The sequence below is a fragment of the Pelmatolapia mariae genome, linkage group LG7, assembly GCF_036321145.2.
Source record: "Pelmatolapia mariae isolate MD_Pm_ZW linkage group LG7, Pm_UMD_F_2, whole genome shotgun sequence".
NCBI lineage: Eukaryota > Metazoa > Chordata > Actinopteri > Cichliformes > Cichlidae > Pelmatolapia > Pelmatolapia mariae.
The window spans coordinates 38,815,538-38,840,054 of record NC_086233.1 but is presented as its reverse complement, the minus strand read 5'-3'; the positions used below and the strand labels follow the sequence as shown (position 1 = coordinate 38,840,054).

The following is a 24,517-nucleotide window of genomic DNA, read 5'->3' as shown; positions in this document are numbered from 1 at the left end:
AATCTGGGAAATTTTGACAGTCAGAAATATTATAATTCAGATCAGTACATTTACATATTTTTGTATCTATAAAAAGGAAGCTGACACGCAAGACTTTATCAAAGGTGTAAGCGTCACAGCAGATGCCTTTGTGTTAAAGTAGCTGAAGATAAAACACAGAAAAACATGAAGGTGGTTTTCCTGGCCTGGGATTTTATAAAAAATATTCTGCAGTACATCAAAAACGAAAGAAAACCATTAATCAACATATGAACATTACCTCTGACGTTACAGCGGTTTTATTAGAGACACGGCTAAGCGTTCTGCATTTTGCATAATTTTAAAAAGTTTAAATTTGTTCAGTATTGAACGGCAGAAATTAGGTTTTCTTTTTGGAAGTATGTAAAACGAAAAAAAAAAAAAACAGCGGCCGACAGCGCTGTAAATAACGGTAGACTTGTGCGTAACAAGCAAGCGAATAATGCAGAAAACAGATTTTTAGACGGGAAACTGTTCTTGAAGTACAGAGAGAGAGAGAGAGAGAGCTGTGCATGACGTGTGATTTTTATCGTGGTGGAAGCAAAACAGTAAAAGTCAGAGTGAATTCATGACGATGTTTATGTGAAGCGTAGTTTGGATCTTCTTTTGCTGCTGGTTCGGTCAATATTGTTTGGAGAGAGATAAAACCTGCAGCTTCTGAATCAGCGCAAAAAGGGCGTGAACACAAAGCGCGGACCCGCCGACGCATCAGAATCAGCGAGCTGTCGGCTTTCAGCCCCGACCGTGTCCATGCCTACGGTGAGAAAGGCGACGTCTCACTGATTCTGATCCGCGGGTCCGCGCTTTGTGTTTACGTCTTTGTGCAGAATCCGTGTACCTGCTCTCATTTACTGTCTTAGCTGTTTGGTGTTTGTTGAAATGTTGTGAGGTTTCACCTGAGATTCTGGCGTTTCGGGCAAAATAAATTTATATTAAAAAATCGATTCAGGATTTTAATGAATCGATTTCACGTTATCCAAGCCAGAATCGATTTTAATCGATAAATCGATTATAAAAACCCACCCCTAAGTCCATAGGAACATGTGAGCAGTTCTTGTAAATCACCTAGGAAGCGTTTGGCCAGTCTTGGGTGCACCTGTGAGTGATTGATAATAATTTCTTGTACTTAAAGTATAAAACAACAGCCACAAAAGCTGATATTGAGCAGTATTATATTTGTACATAGTAAAGGTGTGACCTGCACAACTTTAACCCTTATCCACAAAAGAGTGAGTGTCCCAAATTTTCATTGGCTATTGTTTGAAAAAGCTAAGTCATGTTCATCTCAGAAGAAATGTGTCGCTTTCAACAAAACTTGCTGATTTTATGGGTGAGACTAAAGATGCTTGGAAGATAGACAAGCAGTTAACTTAACAGTTAGTAATGCAGAAAATACTTGAGTGCCAATGGACCATAAAGGCAAATTTGACGATTAGGCCTGTGCAACATGACCAAAATCAGTTGTGAGTCATAAGTAATTTCTTTTTTTTTTTTTTTTCTCTTTTTTTTTCTTTTTTTTTGTCTGTCCCATTTGGTTCTTTAGCCATAAGTAATTTCTTATCCAAATAGATAGATAGATATAAGTTGTAATGGCTGCTGTTATCTTTGTGTGTCTTTATTATATGGCGTGCTACTGGGAAAAGACAGTTCTGACCTCTGAATCTGAGGTTTATTTTGAGCACCTGATGACTTTTTTTTTTTCTTCTTCTTCTCCTTTCTTCTTATTCTTAATCTCTCTATACTTTCACATGAGTCTTCCTTAGGTGGTGAAAGAGATTTGTTCTGTCAGTGTGTGTGGTACCAGGTTGCTGCATAATTTGCACAATAGTTTTCTGCTCTGTGTCAGACTTTCCATAACAAACCATGTCCATGCTACAGAGATGGCCCCTCGTTTAGGAAGAGGCTCCTCGATTAGTTTTGGCTGGTCCTTCTGTTGCTCTGTGGTGACCATTGCAAACTGTTATCTAAAACACTGCTTACTGCAATGAAAATATTTTTTTACAACAACATGAAATAAATAATAGAGCATAATATGAAACGATAGATGTTTAAATATTGTCACCATATCCCACAGCCCTGTTTACACTTGTGCTGGGTTGTGTAACGACTACTTTATATCCATGCATTTATAGCATTCTAGCAAATTTGCAGCCTTTCGTTGACATTTAGCTTTGTCACATTTTATTAGCAAGTAAGTCACCAAAACTGCTCTTCTACGTCATTATACTTCAGTTTGTGGAAAAAGGATGGAAACAGAAATTTGCAGGTGTTCTACTAATGTAAAAACAAACAAACAAACAAAACTAAAACACACCAGCCACATGAAAACACTGGTGGAACCGTTGCCCACTGTTTCCAGAATGGAGTCACTCTCATTATCAAAGCTAAGAAATCCTATTACATGACCTCTGACTGTTACAGTGTGCGTCTGAGTTTTTTAGACTGTGACTCACGCGGTAGGCAAGCTTGTGCTATACTCATTCATTACACTGTCTGGCACAGCTGTTTATGCCTTTGCTGACCCACTGTCTTCTTCCATAATTAGGTGGGTGGGAGTGTTTGGTTGTTGCTGTTTTCAGGACTTTTCAGGCTTTCAATAGGAACAAGAAGAGTTTTTACAGGAAGTGTTGAGTTAAGTACAAATTTGGATGTTGTAAGGTCTTTCCCCTTCTCTCATGCTAATCATCATTTTTTAATAATGCTCATGCACTGTGATGCTTATCTTTTTCCCTGCATGAATTTTTACCCTGAAGCGAGCTGTGTGTAATTCACGGGGAAAACACGCAAAGCCCTGCTCATCTCGTCTTGCAGTCTTTCCTGTCCATCATACCTGCCGTGCCAATTCTTGTTAACATACAGTTTCCTCATTCACATTACGCAGTTGAGAATTTTATTTTGACTTGCAGTCAAAGGGATTGCCTACTAGGCCTCTTGGGTTCAACACTAAAAGTGTAAGAGCTAATTTGGAGATAAATGCAGTATGTACAGTATGCACTGTGTATGCATCCCTAAGTGGAATGTGCTTTTGTACCTTTATGAAAGCAATTTAATATTTTAGTGTTGGAACACACGACAGTTTATTCAACTTTGTGTGGGTGTGTGTGAGCTGACTTTGTGTAGTTTGTGGAGCAAAGCTTTTAAAATAATTTGGTCCCTAGGTGTGTTATCTTACTCTAAGATAAGGCAAATGAAAGACAGGCTTTGGTTAAAAACTAAAGTAGAGCTATACATAGGGCTGGCCCATTAAATGATAAGCGTTATCACAAAAATAACTTAATAGAAATATGAAACATGGTCAGGATAAAGTCAGTAGAACTCATTCCATCCATATTTTGATAGGCTTCACAAAAGGCTACTGATACTTTATGCATGTTAGCATGTTATGCTAATCTTTGGCCTCTGTAGCCATACACACCAATGCATTAGGAGTTTGATCAAGATCAAAGACAAAATGGCCACAGATAAAACTCGAGTGACAGTGTTACAGAAACAACCGCCAAGAGATGCCAAAAAATGAAAAATTTCCCACCACTGATTTAATAGCAATTCCATATTTATTTATAGAACAAGTGTAGAAATACAGCAAGTAAAATTAAGTATTAAGAGAGCTCATTAGTTTTACCCATCCTGAGATAGGTGCATTGGTAATTAAACACTTTTATATAGGCTATCAGTTGGGAAAGAACCGGCTGATATTAAGTTGCAGGGCTGCTTTTAGATTTTTTTTATTTTTTTTTATTTTATTTTTTTTTTTTGCACCTTCGTTTCTTCATGTGTACTCAATACTTTTCCCTTTGTCATTTCTCATTATTGCACATAACTTAAGTTATGGGCATCTATGGTTTGATTTCTCTGCACATGTGGACTGAATGGGTGGCTACCAACATCTGGTGAGAATTTCATATCAATAGCACCTATAGAGAGAGATTTTGAAAATTGGCAAGGCTCTATCATTCACACACACCCTTCATTAGTTAAACCTTAATAGTAAGTGGCTGAACCCCCTTTTTTCTCTTTAGAACTGCTTTGATTATTTGTGACATAGATTCAGCTCTTTTACTATTCTGATGTTTGGTTTGTACTTGAGCAGACCATCTTGACCTTGTCTACATGCCTGTTCAGTAAGTAGTGGTTAGTAACAGTTTTTTCAGTAACCTGCTCTCCACCACAGCTTCAAAAGTCACTGGGTTACAGCCAACCACAAAACCAGCTGTCCTGATCAGTTTATTAGTCTGCTGGTGACATCAGAACATTTCTAACATTTTGCTGCACAAGATTGAGGAACTCAACTTCCTTGGGAAATGGTTTGCTCATCTACTTGTATTCAAATTCCATGTTGGTTGTCTAGTTCTGTGTGGTGTCGATGTAAATGCTCAGGCACGCAGCCCTGTCAGTTCTAAATCTAACCACTGCACATATTCAGTATTTCTATAATTGGCATTGATACAGCGCAATCCCTTGTGAAGCTGTACTGCACATCACCAAATGTGATGGAGCACTGCTCAAGCTCACATACTGCAGTCTGTCAGGTAGCTATTACTATCTAGCTGGGAGTAAACTCTTTACAGCATGTAAATGATTCCACAATCCACTCCCTGAGGCTCATGGTCTTGAGGCTGATGCCATCAAGCCCATGAGATGTTGCGTGGTCAGTTTCACAGATTGCGCTGAGGGGGGGAAAAGGGTAGAGTCATTGCTGGTGGTAGTAAAGGAAGCAGCAGAGCCATGTGAAGTACAGCTGTTGTTCAGTTCACTGGTTGTCTGCCCCAGTGGTTTTCTTTGTGCTGTATGGGTATAGGTAGCCTAGTAACTTCCTTGATTGGAAAAACGGTCATTCCTTATCAGCAGAAGTCTTCATAAATTAGCTTCTAAAAATTGCCATCAACAAAATGGACACCTGATTTAAGCTGGTAATTGTTAATGCATTATTTAAGATACGTGGGGGATACAGGGCTGCAGAGGGGGACCTTTTTTCCTCAAAGGCATTTACGTTTATCCTTCAGACACCAAACTGGCTGCCAAAAGGGTCAGCTATTTTGGTCACCCAAATTAGCCTACTAAAATAAAAAGATGATGTAGTATTAGCATTACATGTTGCTACGCTTATTGAGCTCTCAAAACTCTTACACTACAAGCATGTATCTATCCAAACAGCACTAATTAGGATTCAGGATAATGACTATTTTAGTGAGTTACTTTGCCAGGTATACAGCACCGTGATGTGGGGGTGGGAGGTACACTTGCTGACTTGAGTTCGCTGTCTTGGTCTGAGGTATTATGACCAGGTTGTTGTCACAGATTAAACTATCTGCTCAGCATCAGCTGTGTCGTGTATCTCTACCTGCCCGTGCAGCAGCTTAACCTTCAGAGTTTTACACGAAGGGTTAACCCATTGACACAGTTTCTCCGCATGCACAGCCTGTTCACTAGCCCAACCAAGTAGTGTCACACACCTATCTACAGTTGCTGTCAGTTTATGTACAGTTAATTTACAGTTTCTGATCAGTCTTGTGGGACTCTGAACGATATTAGACTGGTTACAAGCTAGTCATTAGCTTGAAGCACTCCAGTGATAGTTAAGCTGCTTATTTGCCAGCTGGGGATTAACCAGAAAGTCCCCACTTCACAGGGGTCCGCACACACACACACACACACACACACACACACACACACACAGTGCTTAGTGAAGTACGAACAGTCTGTCAGCTCAGTACCAAGCTCATTCTGGTTCACTAGACTGGTTACATTTATTTGTTCTATTGCACAGTACAGCATGGTATATTACAGGGTTAGGGCCTGTGTGAGTAAATCTAAACTGTGCATGATAGTTGCACAAGATAATGTTTGGTTTGAGGCGAGGAGAGCATCTGTATCAAAGTAGTTACTGATAAAGTGTTACTTTCCCCTGAAACTGAACTAATATCTAAAGAGAGTGGTATGGTTGTGTGCATGTCCTTTGAAGAGCCTGTGCACAACTTGCAGACTGTCATTTACATGTTGCACTTACTCCTGACTGGTGACAGTAAGCATCAGCAACATGTAAGCTAGTCTTGGTGGTGATGGTGTTTGGTTTCACCCTGCTGCAGAGAGAAGCCAAAGTCATTACATGGAAATAACTTCTTTTTTTTTTTTTTTATATAGTGAAGTGAAACAAAAAATTTAAAGACTATGAGAATTCGTCAAGCCTGCCACTTTCTGTGCTTCCCGTGCTACTTCATGGTCTTGTGTTCATGCATTTTGTGGTGAACTGTTGCTTCCACAGTTAAGGAGGGTATGGAAATATTTGACTTTCAGTTTGATGTATGTGTGTTTTTAAGTAATTAAGGTAAAATCATGTTGGGTCTGACTTTATTGGAAGACACTGAAATCTGTGTTTTTTAGAAGGTTTAGACTGGCTATTCCAGTCATTTACCGTTAGTTAAAGTTGATTTGATATTTGGAGATTACATGATTAGAAGCAGGAGACTTGTTTTAATAACCATGTTGTTTGTAACAATTTACCATCATCTCAGAATTCTGTGTGATTCACAGCTCATAGAGGCCGATTGCAGAAAACTGTGGAAGAACAATAAAGAACAATGTACTTCCGTCCATCAATAATCCATCCATGTAGCTCTCTTCTGGTTCCCAGCAGCTACACATAGTTTGCATGCTTGGCTGATTGACTGCACTGTCTAGTGTCATGCATAACCGCTACTTTAGATGCCATGAAAAGTACCTCTTATAGCTGCAGGGAAAAGCAAACGTAAGACATCATCAAACAAATAACATACAAGCAGGACTACACGTGATCCAAATGCAGTGGAGGAAAAACTAGTGAGTTTGGCTGGAGAGTTCTAGTTTTTATTAAAGAATGCTTGTATAGTAAATTAGCAATGAGTGTGATTAACTAAGCAGAGACTTACTATTTTTTGGAGCTTGACTCATGCTAACTTAGTAATACACATTTGTAGCCATGTAAAACTACATATTCCATTTTAGGTTACATTTGGGAAAAGAACCTGTTTCATTGACAATTAGGTGTTCATATGATGGCCATTCTACACAAAATAAGTAGATAAGGCTTGCAACAACACTGGGACCTGAAATGTGCAGATTACAGTAGTATCTGTCCTTACCATTAGACTAGCAAGTTATAAAACTGATAATTTAACAAACAACAAACAGGAAAGACTAATTTGGTGTCTGAAATGTTATTTCCTAAAGTTGTTTAAACTCTGGGTAATGTTAGAAGTAAAAGAACAGGACCAAGTGTCTTTACAACAGTCCTATTTCTCACCCATATCACACAACAGGAGAGTCCACTTTGGATGTTCTCACTACGCAAATATTCTGTTTGATGTTCTTTTTTAGCTGAGGACGCTGCTAGATGGTGCGCAGGAGGCAGAGCACATGACATTCACCTGCTCAGTGTGATTTAACCATACATTACCTGCACTGTTCTCACATGGGTGTTGTCTGGCATCACACAGGCTTTCTACTAGGGAGCTGGGACATTAGAGACAGGTTAATATCAAATTTGCATTCTGACAGCAATCTTAGTTGGGTAATATGTAGAAAAGTTCAGGGTAGCATCCCAAATTCTAAATACTGCTGAAAAGTAACAAGATGAAGTCATTTTGAACAGACCAGTAGGGGGAGGTTTAGAATCCATCCCTGCTCAACTCTGCATTGCCATAAGACACAGTCGCAGTACACGGTCACAGTACTGTGACCGTGGAAATATTGCAAACTAGCAATTTGCAGACTGTTCTGTTTCAGTGACTCAGTTCAGCCTTGAGACCGTCTTTCTGTCTCCTGATTCAAATCACATTGTTCAATTCAACTCGGTGTTAATCAGTATTTTAAATCCTGTTTTAGAACATTGATAAATGTATGAAAAGATTACTTGTCAGGTGTGGTGTTTGGTACTGCTTCAAACAGTCTTTAGTTGAGTAAATTATTCAATCTCTTGTTAAAGCTGTTAATACCAATTAAATGCAAAAATAGTCATTCTGAACATTTGATATTAGCTCAGTGGCTAACAGAAAAGAATTGCCTAGAGGCTTTAATTTAAATGTGATTTTTACCAAGAAATCAATCTACAGTAAAATCCAGCTGACCTGATGCTCTCTCAGTAGCTCCATTGCTAAAACCTGGTGCTTCAGATTGACACTTAGTTGTAATGTGTATTTCATTGAAGTATTAATTCAACTGTTAATACTTTCAGCACTTCTAATTTTTGTCTACAGGATATATTACCAGACACATGTCAAATTATGGAAACGCTGCTGCTGATGGTTTGATGGTGTGGGGAATCCTTTATTGGCAAACCTGTTCCATTAGCAGCAACAGACGGGATTTAAATGCCACATCATATCTGAGTATTGCTGCTGACCATGTACATCCCTGTATGACCTCAATGTGTACCCATCTTGTGATTGCTGATTCCACAAAATAACGTGCCATGCCTCAAAGCTCTGATCATCTCACTCTTCAGCTCACAGCTCAAAATACTTGTATTGTGAAAGATTTTTCACTTTCCCTTGAAAGTGGCTACTCTATTACTGAGTTAAGTGACTTCCTGATGTAGACAATAATACATTTGGGCACTCTTTGTGTTATTTTCATGTTGCAAAATATAGACACAGTAGTAACTTGTCAAACTTGTGATATCAGTGGCATGGTCTCTTGGAGGAATAAATATTTTCTTATTTCTGATTAACCTTGTAATACTTGGCAGTGTGTTTATTTTCAGGGTGTGAATTTATTGCAGTCACTGGTGGAAATATCTGCAAATAAAAGATCAGATCTTACATTTACAACATAACAGTGGTAAATACAATCAGCAGTTTATGGTGGATTGACTACCAAAGCTTCTACTGCCATCTAGTGGTAACCTGTAATATCACTATATAGATTGGTTACTTTAAGCGAAAGCAGATAATATTCTAAATTGAAAAATAAATAAAGCTAATGCAGTAAAAAAAAAAAATTGTTACCATCTAAAATTTAAAAGTAAATTCTATAACACCAGCTGTTTATTGTTTGATAAGTTTATTCTTGTTAAAGTATTGTCTTCTTGTTAATCATTATATAATGACAGCTAACTACAAAGTGGAAGGCCACCTAAAATCAGAGTGCGGTCAGTGGATGCTGAGACGCATAGTGCACAGAGGTTTCCAACTTTCTGTAGAGTCGGTGGCTACAGACCTGCATATTTCATGTGGCTTTCAGTGGGTTTCCGTGGCCGAGCAGCTGTAGCCAAACCTTACATCACCAAGTTTTATGCAAAGACGTGTTCTCTGGACAACCCCCAAAGGTTGATTCTGTTCATCTGGACGTAGCGTTTTCAGTGGGAGAAACGTTTCGTCACTCATCCAAGTGACTTCTTCAGTCTCAGCTGAAACAGTACAATGTACAATACAATTTGCATAATGACTGAAACCAGCCCACTGAATGAACAATGGGCTGTGAGGTCAGTTCCTTGATCATTAATATGCAAATTGTCATGACCATTGATCAACAACGATTGATTAAAGCCCACTGATCAATGGCCATGAGTACCATTCACAGAGAGTTGGGGAATGGCTACAATCACAGCATTGTAAGATCGTGAAAGATGTAAATTTAGGCCCCCTCCTCTATTCAGAGATGGTCTTTCCCTTTTTCCTCCCTGCCCAGGATGTGTACATCCTTATCATTGAAAGAGTGGCCACTGACCTGTAGGTGTAAATACAGGTCAGTGAACAGTTTGGGGATAGCCCCTTCCTGCTCCAACATGACTGCGTACCAGTGCACAGTCCATAAAGACATGGTTGAGAGAGTTGGTGTGGAAGAACTAGACTGGCCTGCAAAGAGTCCTGACCTCAACCCGACAGAACACCTTTGGGATTGATTAGTTAGAGCAGAGACTGTGAGCCAGGCCTTCTTGTCCAACATCAGTGTCTGACCTTACAGATGTGTTTATGGAAGAATGGCCATAAATTCCTATAAAGACACTCCTAAACTGTGGAAAGCTTTCCAAGAAGAGTTGAGGCTGTTATAGCTGCAAAAAGTGGGCCGACAAAACTGAAATAAAACTGAAAGGGATTTAAAAACAAAGAAATCTAATGTAAAATAAAAACATTACACTAACTCTGCTGACCAGCTTTTTGAAGCACATTAGTTAACACAAGATTAAAGATGAGACTTTCTCATTTTAATCAACTTGAGGAAGAAGATATTATTTTAAGCAACAATTTCACTATGAATGGCAAAAGTGAATATGTTGACACATTCATCATGCAATATAGTATTTTTCCAATGAAGTTCACAAGGTCTCAGGCTGAAGTAACAGGTTTTTATTTTGTTTCTAGAATATTTTCAAATATTTGAAATGCAATTTATTAAAAGGGCAAAAATGTGCTGACTATTGAAGTCTGAGAAACATGTCCAGCAGGGAGAAGGAGGGGCAGGAAACACTGATGTCAGCACGGATGAAGAGAAGGGAGGACTGCTTTGCTTTTTCCTGTTTTGTCCCCACTTCTCCTCCCCCTCCTCTTATCACTGAAGTGGAGATGGAAAGAAACGGGATCAGTCAGAGCGCGGACGAAGGATTAACAACTGAGTGAAAATGGGGAAAGATAAAGGCAAACAGACTGACACAGTGTGAACGAGAAAGTGAGGGGAAACGGATGCCAAAACGAGTGAAGGAGTTGAATAGAAAAGCAAGCGATTTAAAAAAGTATACCACAGAAGAAGCCACAAAGATAGAGGGCTGAATAGCTGTTTGTGGAGTTGGGTGGATCTTTTACGAGAAAGTGTCGACATCAGCCACCGCAGCTACCATGTACAGTGGATATGGAGGTATGGACAAGTGTAATGCCCTCACAGAGACTAGCTTATCTCTCTAATCATTAACTGCTTATGTTTGTCAAAATGAATTCCCAGTTGCACGTTAACAGGCCTGTAACTTATTAGGTGATGGCCAGAGAATTTGACCCCAAAATACCAAATTTAAGTTATTTTTATAGTTCATATTTTTCAAGTCTGTCTACTAACAGTGCTTGCAGTTATGTATGTGCAAAACAATGAAACTTGTGATTTCCTTCCTCAGTTACAGAGGACAAATTCCACAGTACTCAGTAAAAATTTCCACTAAAGTTAAATAGACTTCGTCAGAGTTTATCGATTCAGGTGTGGCTACAAGGGAGTCGAGTACAAACTTTTCTGTGTGTTGATGTGTCTCTGCCAATGTCGATGTAGTTTGGAAGATCATTATTGCATTTGTTTAACACAGGCTGATCCTCAGTTGAGCTTCAGATACACTTTTTAAAGATATTTTTGTACATGAGGGCCCGCTCTCCTGTTTGAATAACTGATGAAGACATCGGCATTGCTTTTAAACATATTTGAAACATACAAGAGCACATCTGACTTTTTTTTTTTTTTTTTTTTTTTTTACATATCAATTTACAACTTTTCATTTTAAAGTTTGTTTTTATTGTTATTGTTCATGTCGTCTCCTTTTCTCATCAGTGATGAGACTTGATAGAGTGTGTAACAATGATAAGACTGTTACTCAAGTTTGGAAGGTGTGTTTTGTTTCTGTTATCAGTTTTTCATAGTGACTCGCGGAACATAGTTATGTTATGTTCCTGGTATGTTGTGGGCAGTACATATTAAAAATAGTTTAAGGTAGGACAAGAAAACTTTGCCTCTGATATGGTGGGGTTTTTTGTTTGTTTGTTTGTTTTTTTTTTTAAGGAAATTATTAACTGGTTTATTTATTTATTTTCTATCTAATAGTCCCCTCTACTTGGATGTATCATCTTATATCCTAAGTGTCCTGCCTTTATTAATAAACAGAGTTCTGTCTTAATTTTTATGTGACTTATTTCAGACCTTCTGTTTGAAGCTACATTCCAGGTAAAAGTGTTGTCATATTAATTTAAGACTGATATTTGTTTTGAGACTTTCTGTTTGGATTGAGGTAAAATGATGGTCTGGGTTTAATCCTTTTACAAAGTGAACCACATGTTGAAAGGCAAACTTTAATCTGCAGCAAGTTTTTGCTCAGTTTTGTTGGTCACCATGGTAGCAAGTCACATGACAATTTTCTAGTCTTAATGGCTACTTAAGTTGTTTAATGCTAAAGGGGGTTCTGATCTTTGCTAACCTTGGTTTTAAACCATTTTTGCAATGCATGAAAAGTAAATTCAGAAGAAATGGCATTTAAGGAATATGTGTGTGTGTGTGTTAGCGGCACTGGTTTGGTGAAAATCCTACTTGTAAAGAGGCATTGACTATGGAAGGTATAGGTAGTGTTTGAATGCTTCTTTATGAGGTTTCTATGTTTATCTTCAGGATAATCATCAGTCACTACTTTTAACATTGTTGATGTCCATTTCTGTTTGAGCTATGACCACAACTGTTTTAATGAGATTGTATACCTTTCTAAATTTCCTTGAAGAATATGTAGAAGGACTGTGTTATTTCAAAGAGAGACAAAACAAAAAGGATCAAAGTAAGATTTGTTTCAACCAAGAAGTCTCACTATATGAACGAGAAGCATAAAAATCTTATGCTTTTTCTTCCCTTTTCACTTTGTTGTTTTTGTTATCATGCCTTCAGTTCATTGTCTCAAACGGGTTCTTTTTCTTTCCTGGAAACAAGCGAACATGGCTGCACTGTAAATTTGTTGGGTTATTCCTGTGACTCAGTAAATCCAGAAACTGCACTAGTCTTTTCCTGACCCTGCCCTTGCAGGATGTACAACCCCCCCCCCCCCCCCCCCCCCCCCCCCCCTCCAGTTTCCTTCTCATACAGACAGTAATGTGAGGAAGGAATAGATTTAGCCATGAAAGAAAAATATATGAACAGTGCACAGGGGTGTGGGAGAAGAAACTATGAAATAGTAGTGTTGCAAATAGAAGAAACTAGGTTACAATATAAGGCATTAAGTCATTGCTGGAAATGGAGAGCAATGCTTTCCTCATCTCATAGTCAAGCAAAACGTTTTTGGTTTTTTTTTTTGTTTTGTTTTTTTTGTAACAGAACCCAGTATAATCATCCGTTTCCACCCTGTTAACATTAACCATTACTTCATGAATTTCTGTTAAATCCTATAGCTATCTATTATTGTAGTTTAGTTAACTGTTGCAGTGAACAGTTTGTTTGCCTTTACCATTAAACATAATGGTATCTACCAAGCTAAACCTGAGGAATATGTTTCAGTATTTATTTTCTGTTTGTCTGTCCATCCTTTTAGAAATTTTATTTTACTCTTAGATTTCTATTTGTCCAGCTGCTTAGGACAAATAGAGAAACTATTTTGGATTTGCAAAACTGATGTGATTATATTTATAAAAACATGTCAGTTTATTTCTTATGTATCTAATCATTAGGAATTTTAAAAGTTATAGTTCTTTCTTTCAGGTGTTTATTTTGCTTGGCAGAGTCTGGGGGCAGAGGCAGAGGAGCAAGCTTGACACGAGTGTTTTTCCTCTTCCCGTGTGTGTGTGTGTGTGTGCTGGATCTGCCAGTCTGTCTAGATTTGACATTCCTTTCATGATGGAGATGCATGAAAGGACTGACATGACAAAGGGACCACTTTGAATAAACACAGCAATTTTTATATGTAGTGAGTCAAGAAATGTTATTCAGCAGGAAGTAAAAGATGATCAGTCAGTGGAAATTTTAAAGAGAGCATTGCTTGAGTATCCTAAATACTGTGAAAATAACATATGTCAACCTTATTAGGCAGGTGATCCTGATATTATTGTGTTGGTCCCCTTTTGCTGCAGTATGAGCGACGCTAGCTTGTCCATTGGATCGGACCATTCTTTGCTGCTGATGTGCGTCAGTAAGCCTTGATCACCCATGACCCAGTTGCTGGTTCACCACCATTCCTTCCTTAGATCACGTTTAATAGATAGGCAACTTATTAAAACACGTGTAGTCACTACATGTGTTTCGTGGACTAGAAGCACCTCAACGTGTGAAGCCACAGTTGTCACTCAGAAAAAGGTGGATTTCCTATTTCAGTTTGGGAACTGGTGCCCCAGGTGGAGGAATCCAAGTATTGGGGGGGGTTTTGTTTAAGAGTAAGGGGAGAGAGGAGCTGGTCACTGACAATTATGCGAATGTTGTACCAGTCTGTTATGTACAAGACAGAGCTGAGCTGTAATGATATCGTGCTCGAAATAAAGATCACTACACTGGGACTGTATGATTATGGCCAAAATAATTATGATGATTATTTTGAACAGGATTGAAATCATGATTACTTTTTATGATTACTCATTTATTTTTATTTTTATTTCTTTTTAAGTGTCAAAAATGGTTTTGTTGGCTGATCCTCTATGACAGACAAGTTGTTCACCTTCAGCTGTGCCAGACATCTGAATTGTGTTTGGTATCTGTCCTTTAACATGGTGTTACACGTCCAGACTAGTCCAGTAAACCTAAAGCTGCATGGTACGGGGAAGAGCAGTGATCGGCAGATACAGTCATGTGGTCAGACACTGACTTAGTGAACGTTTGATTTGCATTTGGTTTTACTTTGCATTCTAATGGCAGAGCATGCATTTTCAATATAATCTCAAATTATGACTCACCATTATGTAGCAGGATTGGGGACTGGTCCAGATATTACTCACTCTGTGTACATGCTTTCACTATCAGAATTTTTTTGTTTTTATCTCTACATAATAAAAAGCTCAGGGTTAGATAAGTCCCAGTTTTGGTTTAGCTTGGAGTTTCCAAGCAGTGAATAATAGTGCCCACTTAGAGGTGTGTGTGTGTGTGTGTGTGTGTGTGGAGGGGGGGCAGGAACATTTTTCTAGAATGGTCTGGGAGGGAGAGGTCAGACAGCATCAGACAATAGGTGTGGTGTGACAGCCTTCCATTCGCCTCTGTGGTAATCGAGTTTGAGTTTGTGGCACAGGGCCATAGCACTAGTGTAGATTTGAAACCATGAATGGCAGAGGAGATGGTGTGACTGGAATCTTTTGTTATCATTGGCCAGGACTGCACCACTGTTTGGATCAGGTAGGGAACAAACACAGTGTGAAAGATACCCTGTTTGTCAGGTGGATCGGGCCAATGTCTGAATGAGCTAGTTGTTCAACTAAAGCTGATGATTTACTGCAGTGATTTGCTTGTGTCACTCTAATAATAAAGCTAGAGATTACTTTTTAGACAAGATAGGATGTGACAGAGCGAGAAATGTGCCGATTACCATTGACTTGTTTGAACCTGACATCTGACTTGGAACACCATCAAGGTTGGTTTTTCTATTTAGATTTATTGGTGTACCATTTGTTTATATAGTGATAGCTCATATGCATATAAATGTACAGAGTCTGTGGTTCTCAGGACTTTGAGTTTTCATTCCAGACATTTTTAGATTTAAAATATAAAGTCATTCCCAAATCTCAACAATGCAAATATGATGAGATGACGTGGAAAGAGCGCACTGCTGTTTCTTTAGATTCATGTCTTGACTCTGATTCAATCTGCATAGCTTTTTAAATCAAGTAAAAATGATCCAGTGCTTGACTAAGGATTCAGTCCCTTTTAGAGCATATACTATGTACATGTTACATGGTAACATTCACTCAACTAGGCTGTTGTTAACTTGTGGTTGTTTCACTTATTTTGGTTCTCAGTCTGATGCGCATGCAAATTAGAACAATGTGTGTGATAGAGCTGCACAAACAAAATGAAACCTCTTTAACCTGTCCCAGCTGTCATAGGGCTGAAGGCAGGGTGCAACCTAGACCGAGGCCAGTCCATCACAGGGTTGCTAACCAGTGCACTACTGTGCCACCTCAGTGTAGTGTAGAGTCCCAAGATATGCTGGAAAAACATAGAGGGGTTATTAAACCATTAACCAGGTCCAGTTATCCTGCTTTCACTGCTCAGCTGACTTTTAGTTAGCATTACATGATGTACTCACATACTGAAAGTGTGTGTGTGCGCGTGTGTAAACAGCATGAAAGGCCCAGCACTTTTCCAGAAAGGGACGTGGACAGCAGCACCTCATTACATTTTAAAGGAGATTCCCATTGGATAAATACACATGTAATCTAACAATGTTTCACTGACTCCTTACAGAGCACTGTAACCATACAGAGCATTCAGATATTTACTGTGTAATGTAGACTTTTCACTGCTGTCAAAGCGTAATGTTATTACTTATCAGACAAAAAGAAGGAAATGCCTGAATGTGATGGAAACGGTATCACTGAGCTTTTCCACTTGGTCTGTTGGTGTGCTGTGAACCTCTGACAGGCTCAGTTTGTCTATGCCTTTATCTCTCACTCCCCCTCAGCACTCATGTTTTTGTCAGTACTTAAACTAGGTTAAGTAAACAAAAAGTTGACCATAATGTTTGCATAAATGTGCACTTGCACATCCCCCCCCCCCCCCCCCCCCCCCCCCCCCCCTCTCTATGTGAGTGTATAAAAATCAGCTTGAAAATGTTCTTTTTAACCAGAAAAAATATGTTCATGTTTACGGGAAATGATAATATGAAAATTGGAGAACATTAGATCATTGAGGTTTTCTTTTTAGTCTCAGTGATGTGGTTAAAATTGACCTTTTCTCCTCAGCCATAAGCCTGCGCCCTTTGGACCTGTCTTCCTTTGTTAAATTTCCTGTCAAGAGAAGGAGTTCCATCTGACTTCCTGTTGGATTGTGACATTTCCTGTGATTTGGAGGGAGGGGGTTGGTACTTGCCTTGCAAAGGCCTTTCAGCTGTTTTAAGAAACCGGATGCAGGACACTGCAAATGTTGTAGCAACAAAATGGATTCACGGAAAGATAAGAAGGAAGTTGGATATAAACCTTTACAAGATTTAAGATTTATTTGTTCCCACAGCACAAAATGCACAAAGATACAAAAAAAAACTTTAATTGCATTTTCCGTTAACTTTTACCCACACTGATAAATTGTGTCATTTCACGGCATTCCAATGGTAAAGTCAGAAAAGCCTAAAAATCGGGTTTGTTTTGCCTTTTAGGAAGGCAGACCCATTCATGCATCACTAGCAACACAAGCAAGCAAGCAATTTATTTATATAGGACTTTCAGACAACTCCTAGCTGAAAACAAAGTGCTGTACACTTGACATGACAAATGAAAAATCATTAATTAAATTTAAAAAATAAATAAAAATCAGTATATTAGATAGAATGAAAGAAGTAAAATCATAACTACAGCACAATACTTTGTGTTTGTAGTTTGTATTTAAAAACACTGCTGCAGCTTGGTCAGTGTTCTGTTTGTGAATTATTTAGTAGGGTGCAAATACACAATAGTGGCAGCAAAGTTTATGTTTTACACTTTTCCTTCAGTTTAGATGCCTGCAGTTTACAGTTTAGATTCCTACATCTTGATTGTTAACCTTGGGATGGTGGGGCTGCTCTGACTTCCTGGGTTGGAAATCCTAGTTGTGGTAGTGTCACAGATGAAGATTCCAACTTGATCTAGAACACACCTTATGTTGTGGGCCTATTGCTGGCCTGAGTCGAGACCTTTGAATCCTGTTGCTCATCTGGGTTGATTGATGCTAAGTTAATATTTTAAAAGGGAAAATATTAGTGTGTGGTTTTTGGTTTTTTTTGTTTGTTTTTTGGGTTTTTTTTTTTTTTTTTTTTTTTTTTTTTTTTTTGAACTGAGCTTACAAAAAATACTTCTATGATTGTTAAACATGTTTTCAGTCAGCACATCTTAGATGGCCGCTGCAGAAAGCAAAGAGCACACATTTGGACAAAATAGTTTACTGTTCTTGATTCGAGAAATACATTTCGCATGCTGCAACAATTTTGGTGGTTTGAACTCACTATTTGCTGTTATTTGTTATTTTTAAAAGTAGTGGTTTAGTTGTGCTGTGTTGTCAGCAGTGTGCTTTTCTTCCTCTGCTCTAAACAGGGACTCCGTCCCGAACTCTGTCGACAATGTCTCTGTCCATTCGCCCAGTCAGACGCCTCACTTCCAGATCCATCACTAGGAGCCAGAGCTTTACTGGAGTCAATACCCACGACAAACCTTACCGGTATACACATGCATGCATACATACACACAAAAATCCCTCCTAACCATGTGTTTTTTCTAGTGTAAAACAGCTTGTTTACGTACTATCTTGTACTTATGTGTAATAACTTGTCATAAGGACAAGTGTCTCTTTAATGTGATATATTGATGGTCTGTGACATGTTGAAATTTCAATCATCAATTTCAACACACTCACAAATGGGCTGTTTGGCTAGACACATGTTTGTTTATATATGAGCCGTGAGCTGTACAACGCCCAGGTCTGGTCTTGAGGGATGTTATGGCGATCTCATAACTTTAGGTCAGGACTTCTAATAATGACTTGGTGTTTGTGGTGCTGCAGAAACCTTGTGGTGTTCAGCACTCCTGGTCTCAGCAGGAAGCCCAGCAGAGCAAGCAGATTGTTTACTATGTCGATCAAGGCCAACCCCCCACCGAAGGTTCCTCAACCAGAGCGACTGGATGAAGTGTATGAAGCACTGAAGAAAGGCCTTCAGTGAGTATACACTCAACAAATGCATTTCATAGAAAGAGAGAGAGATATTATGAGTGTGTGTGTGTCTGTGTTATCAGGTCTTACCTGCAGGTTCATCAGATGGACTTGGAGACACTTACCAGACAGATAAAAGAATCAAAGAGGAACTCTAGACTGGTACGTTGTTACTTTTGGCCCAGCGTAAGAATAGATAAATAAAGTGATATAGTTTCAGTTGCTGATGACTTGATATTTTCTGCCTTGCAGGGTTTCCTGTATGAGCTGGACAAGGTGAGCTTCTTTGAATCCTTCAGACAAGCTCATATTAGAAATAAGTCAATTTTAATATTACCATTCTTGTTTTAAAATCCTGTGAAAGCTTAGTTATAAATGGAACAAATGCAAAGACTAAATGTGATTTTCTAATTTCCTTTAATCAGCAAGTAAAGGTGACTGAGAGGTACATTAGAAAACTGGAGTTTCACCTCAGCAAGGTAAGACCAGCGTCATTTCCTGACATGTAAGAGTATAGTTGTGAGATGACTTTTTGTATGACTTGCTAATTACATTGCTCTTTGTGCACAGGATGAACAGATGATGAAAAACAGTTTGATAGAACATATTTTCTACAGCTATCGTGGCTGTGTTTCCGTTATGATCCTGCATTTGTCATTTTTAAATTGGCGTTTTTGATTAGTGTATACTTGATATTGTAACAAACTAGTGATCAGTATACATACATCAATATATTTTTACTTTGTTATTATGGAGTACTCTTTTTGGAATTTGACATGAAAAATGAATTGAAGCAATTTTGAACTAAGGCTGTACGTGTCAAAATGTAGAACAAGTAGAGCGCTTTTGGGATACAGTCTTTTGCTTGTATACATGTCATTGTGCACAAGCAAAAGACTGCAGGGTGGTGGTAACGCACTTTCTAGTGGCCACTGTCTGGATTACTAGTTGGATGATGAGGTTTGTTTTTAATGGTGCTTCACCTTCACCGGTGCTTCATCCAAAATAATATAAAGTGGACTAAAATGACCAGCTGCAATGTTAGTACATTTTTACCAACTCAACGTGAAGCATTTATTTATTTATTTATTTATGTATTTTATTTTACTGTGGTTACTACACAGAGTTTGCATTAAGCTGTGATGTAACGCACACAGCAGCCTGTCACTGCTGGACAACCTTACTGTCTAGAACAAGACTGGCTTTGGCTTAAATTCTACTCTCAAGTGAAGTTGCTGTGAGCTTTTCCCCTCTACTCTTAGATTGAGGAGTTTTATGAGTCCTACTGCATGCAGAGGAGACTCAGGGATGGAGCCAACAAGATGGTGAAAGCGTACACCGCTTCTTCAGGAAGTAAGGAGGCCAAGGAGAGTTTAGCAGAAGCCAGTAAAGGATACAAGGAGTACACAGAGGTAAAAAAATAAAATAAAAAATTTAAAAAAAGTACAAAGGCATGCAGTGGAAAAATGTTTTAGATTAAACTGAGAAAATTGCTAAGTGTCTAATTACTCTTGTAGACGAAAGGAGCCATTGCACGAGCAAGTAGTAATAGGGAGTAGCGCTGTAAGTAAGACTGTACAGAAAAGACTGCCTGAAGGTCTCCATCTTTTCATTCTCTTTAGAACATGTGTGTGTTGGAGAATGACTTTGAGAACCAGCTGGGGAAGTTCCACATAAAGATGAAGGGTAAGAAGTAGACATCATGTGGTGATATGATTACACAAAATCTTAAATAGAGGTAGCAACTCAATTATGACATACGTTATGTGTGTGTTCCTTCTGATATGACCCTTAATTAATTGCAATGTTTTTTGGGGGGGGGTTGCAGTTTGACAAAATGCTAAGTCTGTTTCCACTTGTTCTTTTTTTTAGGTCTGGCAGGATTTGCTAGATTGTGTGCTGGTGACCAATATGAGGTTTGTCTCACCCGCCAAACCCTCCATTTTTCACTCTGAATTCATGGCAACAACAATATAAATATGATTAAAACACTAAGAATATAGATGTCATGTTACCAGATATTTAGCCTGTGGTATTAGCTTGTGATGACACCAGAATCAATGACTGTATCTTTCAGTACCAAAATTCTGATAGTATGTTGTCACCTGAAAAATCAGCATTAAGATATAAGAAGGTAATAATTTGGATGTTGAATTGAAACTCACTCACTTTGAATTCTTTGAACAGATCTGGTTGTTGCTCTTTTATGCATTTTGCTAAATGGGACAGGATTTCCTCCCTTGTTCTGAAAAGCGCAAGGCATCGTTTGTGTATTACATTTTGTGAATCTATTATCTACCATTGGTCATCCAGAAGAGACTTGAAGAGATTTTGGCAAACTGTCAGGTGACTCAGGAGGGGAAAGCAGTGCGCTACTTGGGTGGAGCACTGCTGACCACAAGGATATTGTAGGGAGGTGGAAGGAATAGTTCAAGGACCTTCTTAATCCTGCTCTCGTCTTCCATAAAGGAAGCAGAGTCTGGGGACGACAAGAATGACTCATCCATCACTTTGGGTGAGGTCACTGATTTAGTTAAACAACTCCTTGGTGGAAGGACCTCTGGGGTGGATTAGGTTTGCACTAAGTTCATGTAAGCTCTGGATGTTGGAGGGCTCTCTTGGTTGACATGCTTCTCCAATGTTGCATCGAGATCAAGGCCAGTACCTCTGGATTGGCAGACCAGGGTGGTGGTTCCCATCTTTAAGAAGGGGGACCGGAGGGTGTGCGTAAACTGTTGGGATCACCCATAGCCGGATATATGTTGGACTCATTCGCGGTGAGCGTTGGACTCTGCCAGGGCTGCGCTTTGTCACCAATTCTGTGCAGAATTTTTCTGGACAGAATTTCTAGGCATAGCCAAGTGCCGGAAGGCTTCTACTGGAGCGATCTTAGGCTACGTTCACACTGCAGGTCTTAATGCTCAATTCTGATTTTTTTTGATCAAATACGATTTTTTTTTTTTTTTTTTTTTTTTGTCTGGTTTTTCACACTACAAATAAAGTGTGACAGCAAACATGCTCAAGTGTGAACCCTCAAAGCGGCCCGCATGTGCAAAAGAAGACGTCACACACAACGCGCTCCGTTTAGACCCAGACCAAACAGTATTGTTTGACTGATGGCCCTTAATATAAAGGCTTGTTTCGAACTTTACGTTTCCCAATTTTGCTTTAAGTTATAAAGTTATTTTGTTATTTACATATGGCCTAATAATTATCCTTATTGCTGTTTTAGAGAGGAGCGGTGCTTCAAAAGATAGTTGCAGATTTCTATCAGAATCTGCAGATTATACAGTACAAATTAAATATTCACGTTTCTCCAACGTTGTCTTCCCAGCAGTTTCACTAACATCTACACTGGATGGCCAGGAAGCGTTCACGATGTCTTCTTGGGCGCTTCTCCGGCGCTGATAATTGGCGTCTGTCTTGTCAGTGACATAAAAGACGGATTTAATGCGACATGACCATTCAAACAGCAGTCACTTTCTAAAACATCAGATATGTATCGGATTCAGAACCACATGCGTAAGTGACCTAGTTCGGATTGACAATATCGCGTTTGTGCCGTTCAAGCTGTCATACCACGATATGGGTCGCATAGGGTCAGTAAAGTCAGATTTGGTGCGCTTTTGCCTGCAAAGTGAACGTAGCCTTAGAATCTCATCTCTGCTTTTCGCAGATGATGTGGCTCTGTTGGCTTCATCATCACACTGGAGCGATTCGCAGCAGAGTGCAAAGCGGTGCAAATGAGAACCAGCACCTCCAAATCTGAGCCCATGGTCCTCAGCCGGGAAAGGGTGAAGTGCCCACTCCTGGTCAGGGACAAGTTACTGCTTCACTTAGGGTAGTATCTTGGGGTTTTGTTCAGAGTGAGGGCAGGGTTGAGCTCAACAGACGGATTGGTTCTGTGGATGCAGTCATGCGATTGCTGTACCAGTCTGTCGTGGTGAAGAAAGAGTTGAGTGCAAAAGTGATTCTCTCGATTTGCCGGTCGATCTACGTTTTTACCCTCCTCCATGGTGACGAACTTTGGGCGGTGACTGAAAGAACAGGATCGGCTTCTTCAGGCAGCAGAAATTGGCTTTCTCCGAAGGGTGGCTGGCCTCTGCTTTAGAGATGGGAGTTCGGCCATCCAGGAGGGACTCAGAGTAGAGCTGCTACTCCTCCACATCAAAAGGAGCCAGTTAAGGTGGTTCGGGCATCTGACAAGGAGGCCTCCTGGGTGAGGTGTTCCAGGCATGTCCCACTGGGAGGAGACCCCGGGGAAGACCCAGGAGACCCTGGAGAGATTTCTTTCAGCTAGAGGAGGTGGCCGTGGCTTCTCTGCTTAGGCTGCTGCCCCTGACAGGCCCCGGATAAGCAGAAGAAAATGGACAACTGGTCATCCACCTCAGAGTATCAACTTTCCTATCAAGGGGCAATGCTGTTGTAGCAGCTACATTAGTCGCCATCTTCCACCTGTGGTTTTTCTTCTGCTTGTGGCGTCCTTCTCCTTCATCATGATGTAGTGATTAGAACCCAATCAGCATATAGTGCTTGGAAAAAGTATTTGCCCCCCCCCCTTTTTTTTTCTTTTTTTTTTTTCTCATATTTGTGACTAATCTGAAATAATACAAAATGGAGTTTTTAAATGTTCATTTCATTTAATAAAGGAAATAATCTAAGTCTACCTGCCCTGTGTTTAACCAAAAAAAAAAAAAAAAAGTTAAAGCCCCCCTCATTAAATCATGATTAACTGTGATTAACCACATTATTTGGAAAGCTGAGTTCAATTTCACTAGCCACACCCAGGCCTTACTGCTGCCAGAACCAATAAATCAAGAAATCACTTAAATAGAACCTGTTTGACAAAGTGAAGCAGGCCTGAAGATCTCAAAAAGCAACAACTCATGCCATATTCTAAAGAAACGCCAGAGAAACAAAATCACTGACATCTATAAGTCTGGAAATGGTTGCAGAGCCATTTCCAAAGGCTTTAGTAACCATAGTGAGACCAATTAACCACACATGGAGAAAACATGGAACACTAGTGAACTTTTCCAGGAGCATCCAAGACCACATTAATGACTCATCCGGGAGGTCACAAAAGAACAAAGGGAAACATCTGAAAAACTCCAGGTCTCACTTGTCTCTGTTAAGGTCAGAGTTCATGATTCAACAGTAAGAAAGAGACTGGGGGAAAATGGTATCCATGGGAGAAATCCAAGGAGAAAACTACTGCTAACCAAAAAGAACACAAAGGCTCCTTTGCTCATTTGCCAAAACACAACTTAATGATTGACTTGTGGGAAAATATTCCGTGGACTGATGAGACAAAATGGTTTGACTCGTGTTAATTTTATGTCAAATGTAACAATCTTTTCATGAAAAGAACACCATACCAACAGTTAAACATGCTGGTGGTGTTTAACTGTTGATGGTCTGGGGCTGCTTTGCTGCTTCAGAACCTGGATTACTTGCCTGTAATTGATGAACTATAAATTCTGCTCTCTAATAACAAATCCTGAAGGAGAATGTCTGGCTTATCAGTTCATTTTAGGCCACCAAGTGGCCTTAAAGTCTGGACCAATTGAGATGCTTTGACATGACCCTTAAACAGGTCATTCATGCTCAGAAGCCCTCCAATGTGGCTGAGTCAAAACAGTTCTGCAAAGAAGAGTGGGTCAAAGTTCCTCCATGGTGATGTGAAAGACTCATTGCCAGTTACAAACACTTGTCTGTAACACATGTTATATGTAGTCATTTTTTTCTCATTACTAAGTTTTTGAGTCCTTTTTAAAATAACATCACTACTTATTGTTGCCACCCTGCTGGGCAGGCGATGTCCTCTGGTGCATCAGCATGATAGACTGCATAGAGTGCACAAATGACAGAATGAAAACTGCTGTATGAATGGGTCATTGTGGCTTGTATTGTAAAGGTGTGTTAAGTATCCACTAAGCAATATTAGTATTTATACAGCAAATTGCTATATAAATAGTAAACCATTTAG

At 39.3% G+C, this 24,517-nt stretch overlaps 1 protein-coding gene across 3 annotated transcripts in view; it reads left to right on the top strand.

The window, feature by feature from the left end:
- Positions 1 to 24,517, top strand: part of ripor1 (RHO family interacting cell polarization regulator 1) — a 45,544-nt gene that overhangs the window by 4,175 nt on the left and 16,852 nt on the right. For 2 of the 3 annotated variants that reach the window (XM_063479054.1, XM_063479051.1), the window contains exons 1-9: positions 10,552 to 10,845; positions 17,916 to 18,039; positions 18,382 to 18,534; positions 18,612 to 18,690; positions 18,781 to 18,804; positions 18,954 to 19,007; positions 19,791 to 19,940; positions 20,151 to 20,214; positions 20,401 to 20,444. In XM_063479054.1, the coding sequence (XP_063335124.1) occupies positions 10,827 to 10,845; positions 17,916 to 18,039; positions 18,382 to 18,534; positions 18,612 to 18,690; positions 18,781 to 18,804; positions 18,954 to 19,007; positions 19,791 to 19,940; positions 20,151 to 20,214; positions 20,401 to 20,444 (711 nt within the window). In that variant the 5' untranslated portion in view covers positions 10,552 to 10,826. Of the gene's footprint in view, positions 1 to 10,551; positions 10,846 to 17,915; positions 18,040 to 18,381; positions 18,535 to 18,611; positions 18,691 to 18,780; positions 18,805 to 18,953; positions 19,008 to 19,790; positions 19,941 to 20,150; positions 20,215 to 20,400; positions 20,445 to 24,517 lie in introns of those variants that run through there. The other variant, XM_063479052.1, reaches the window with a different exon arrangement.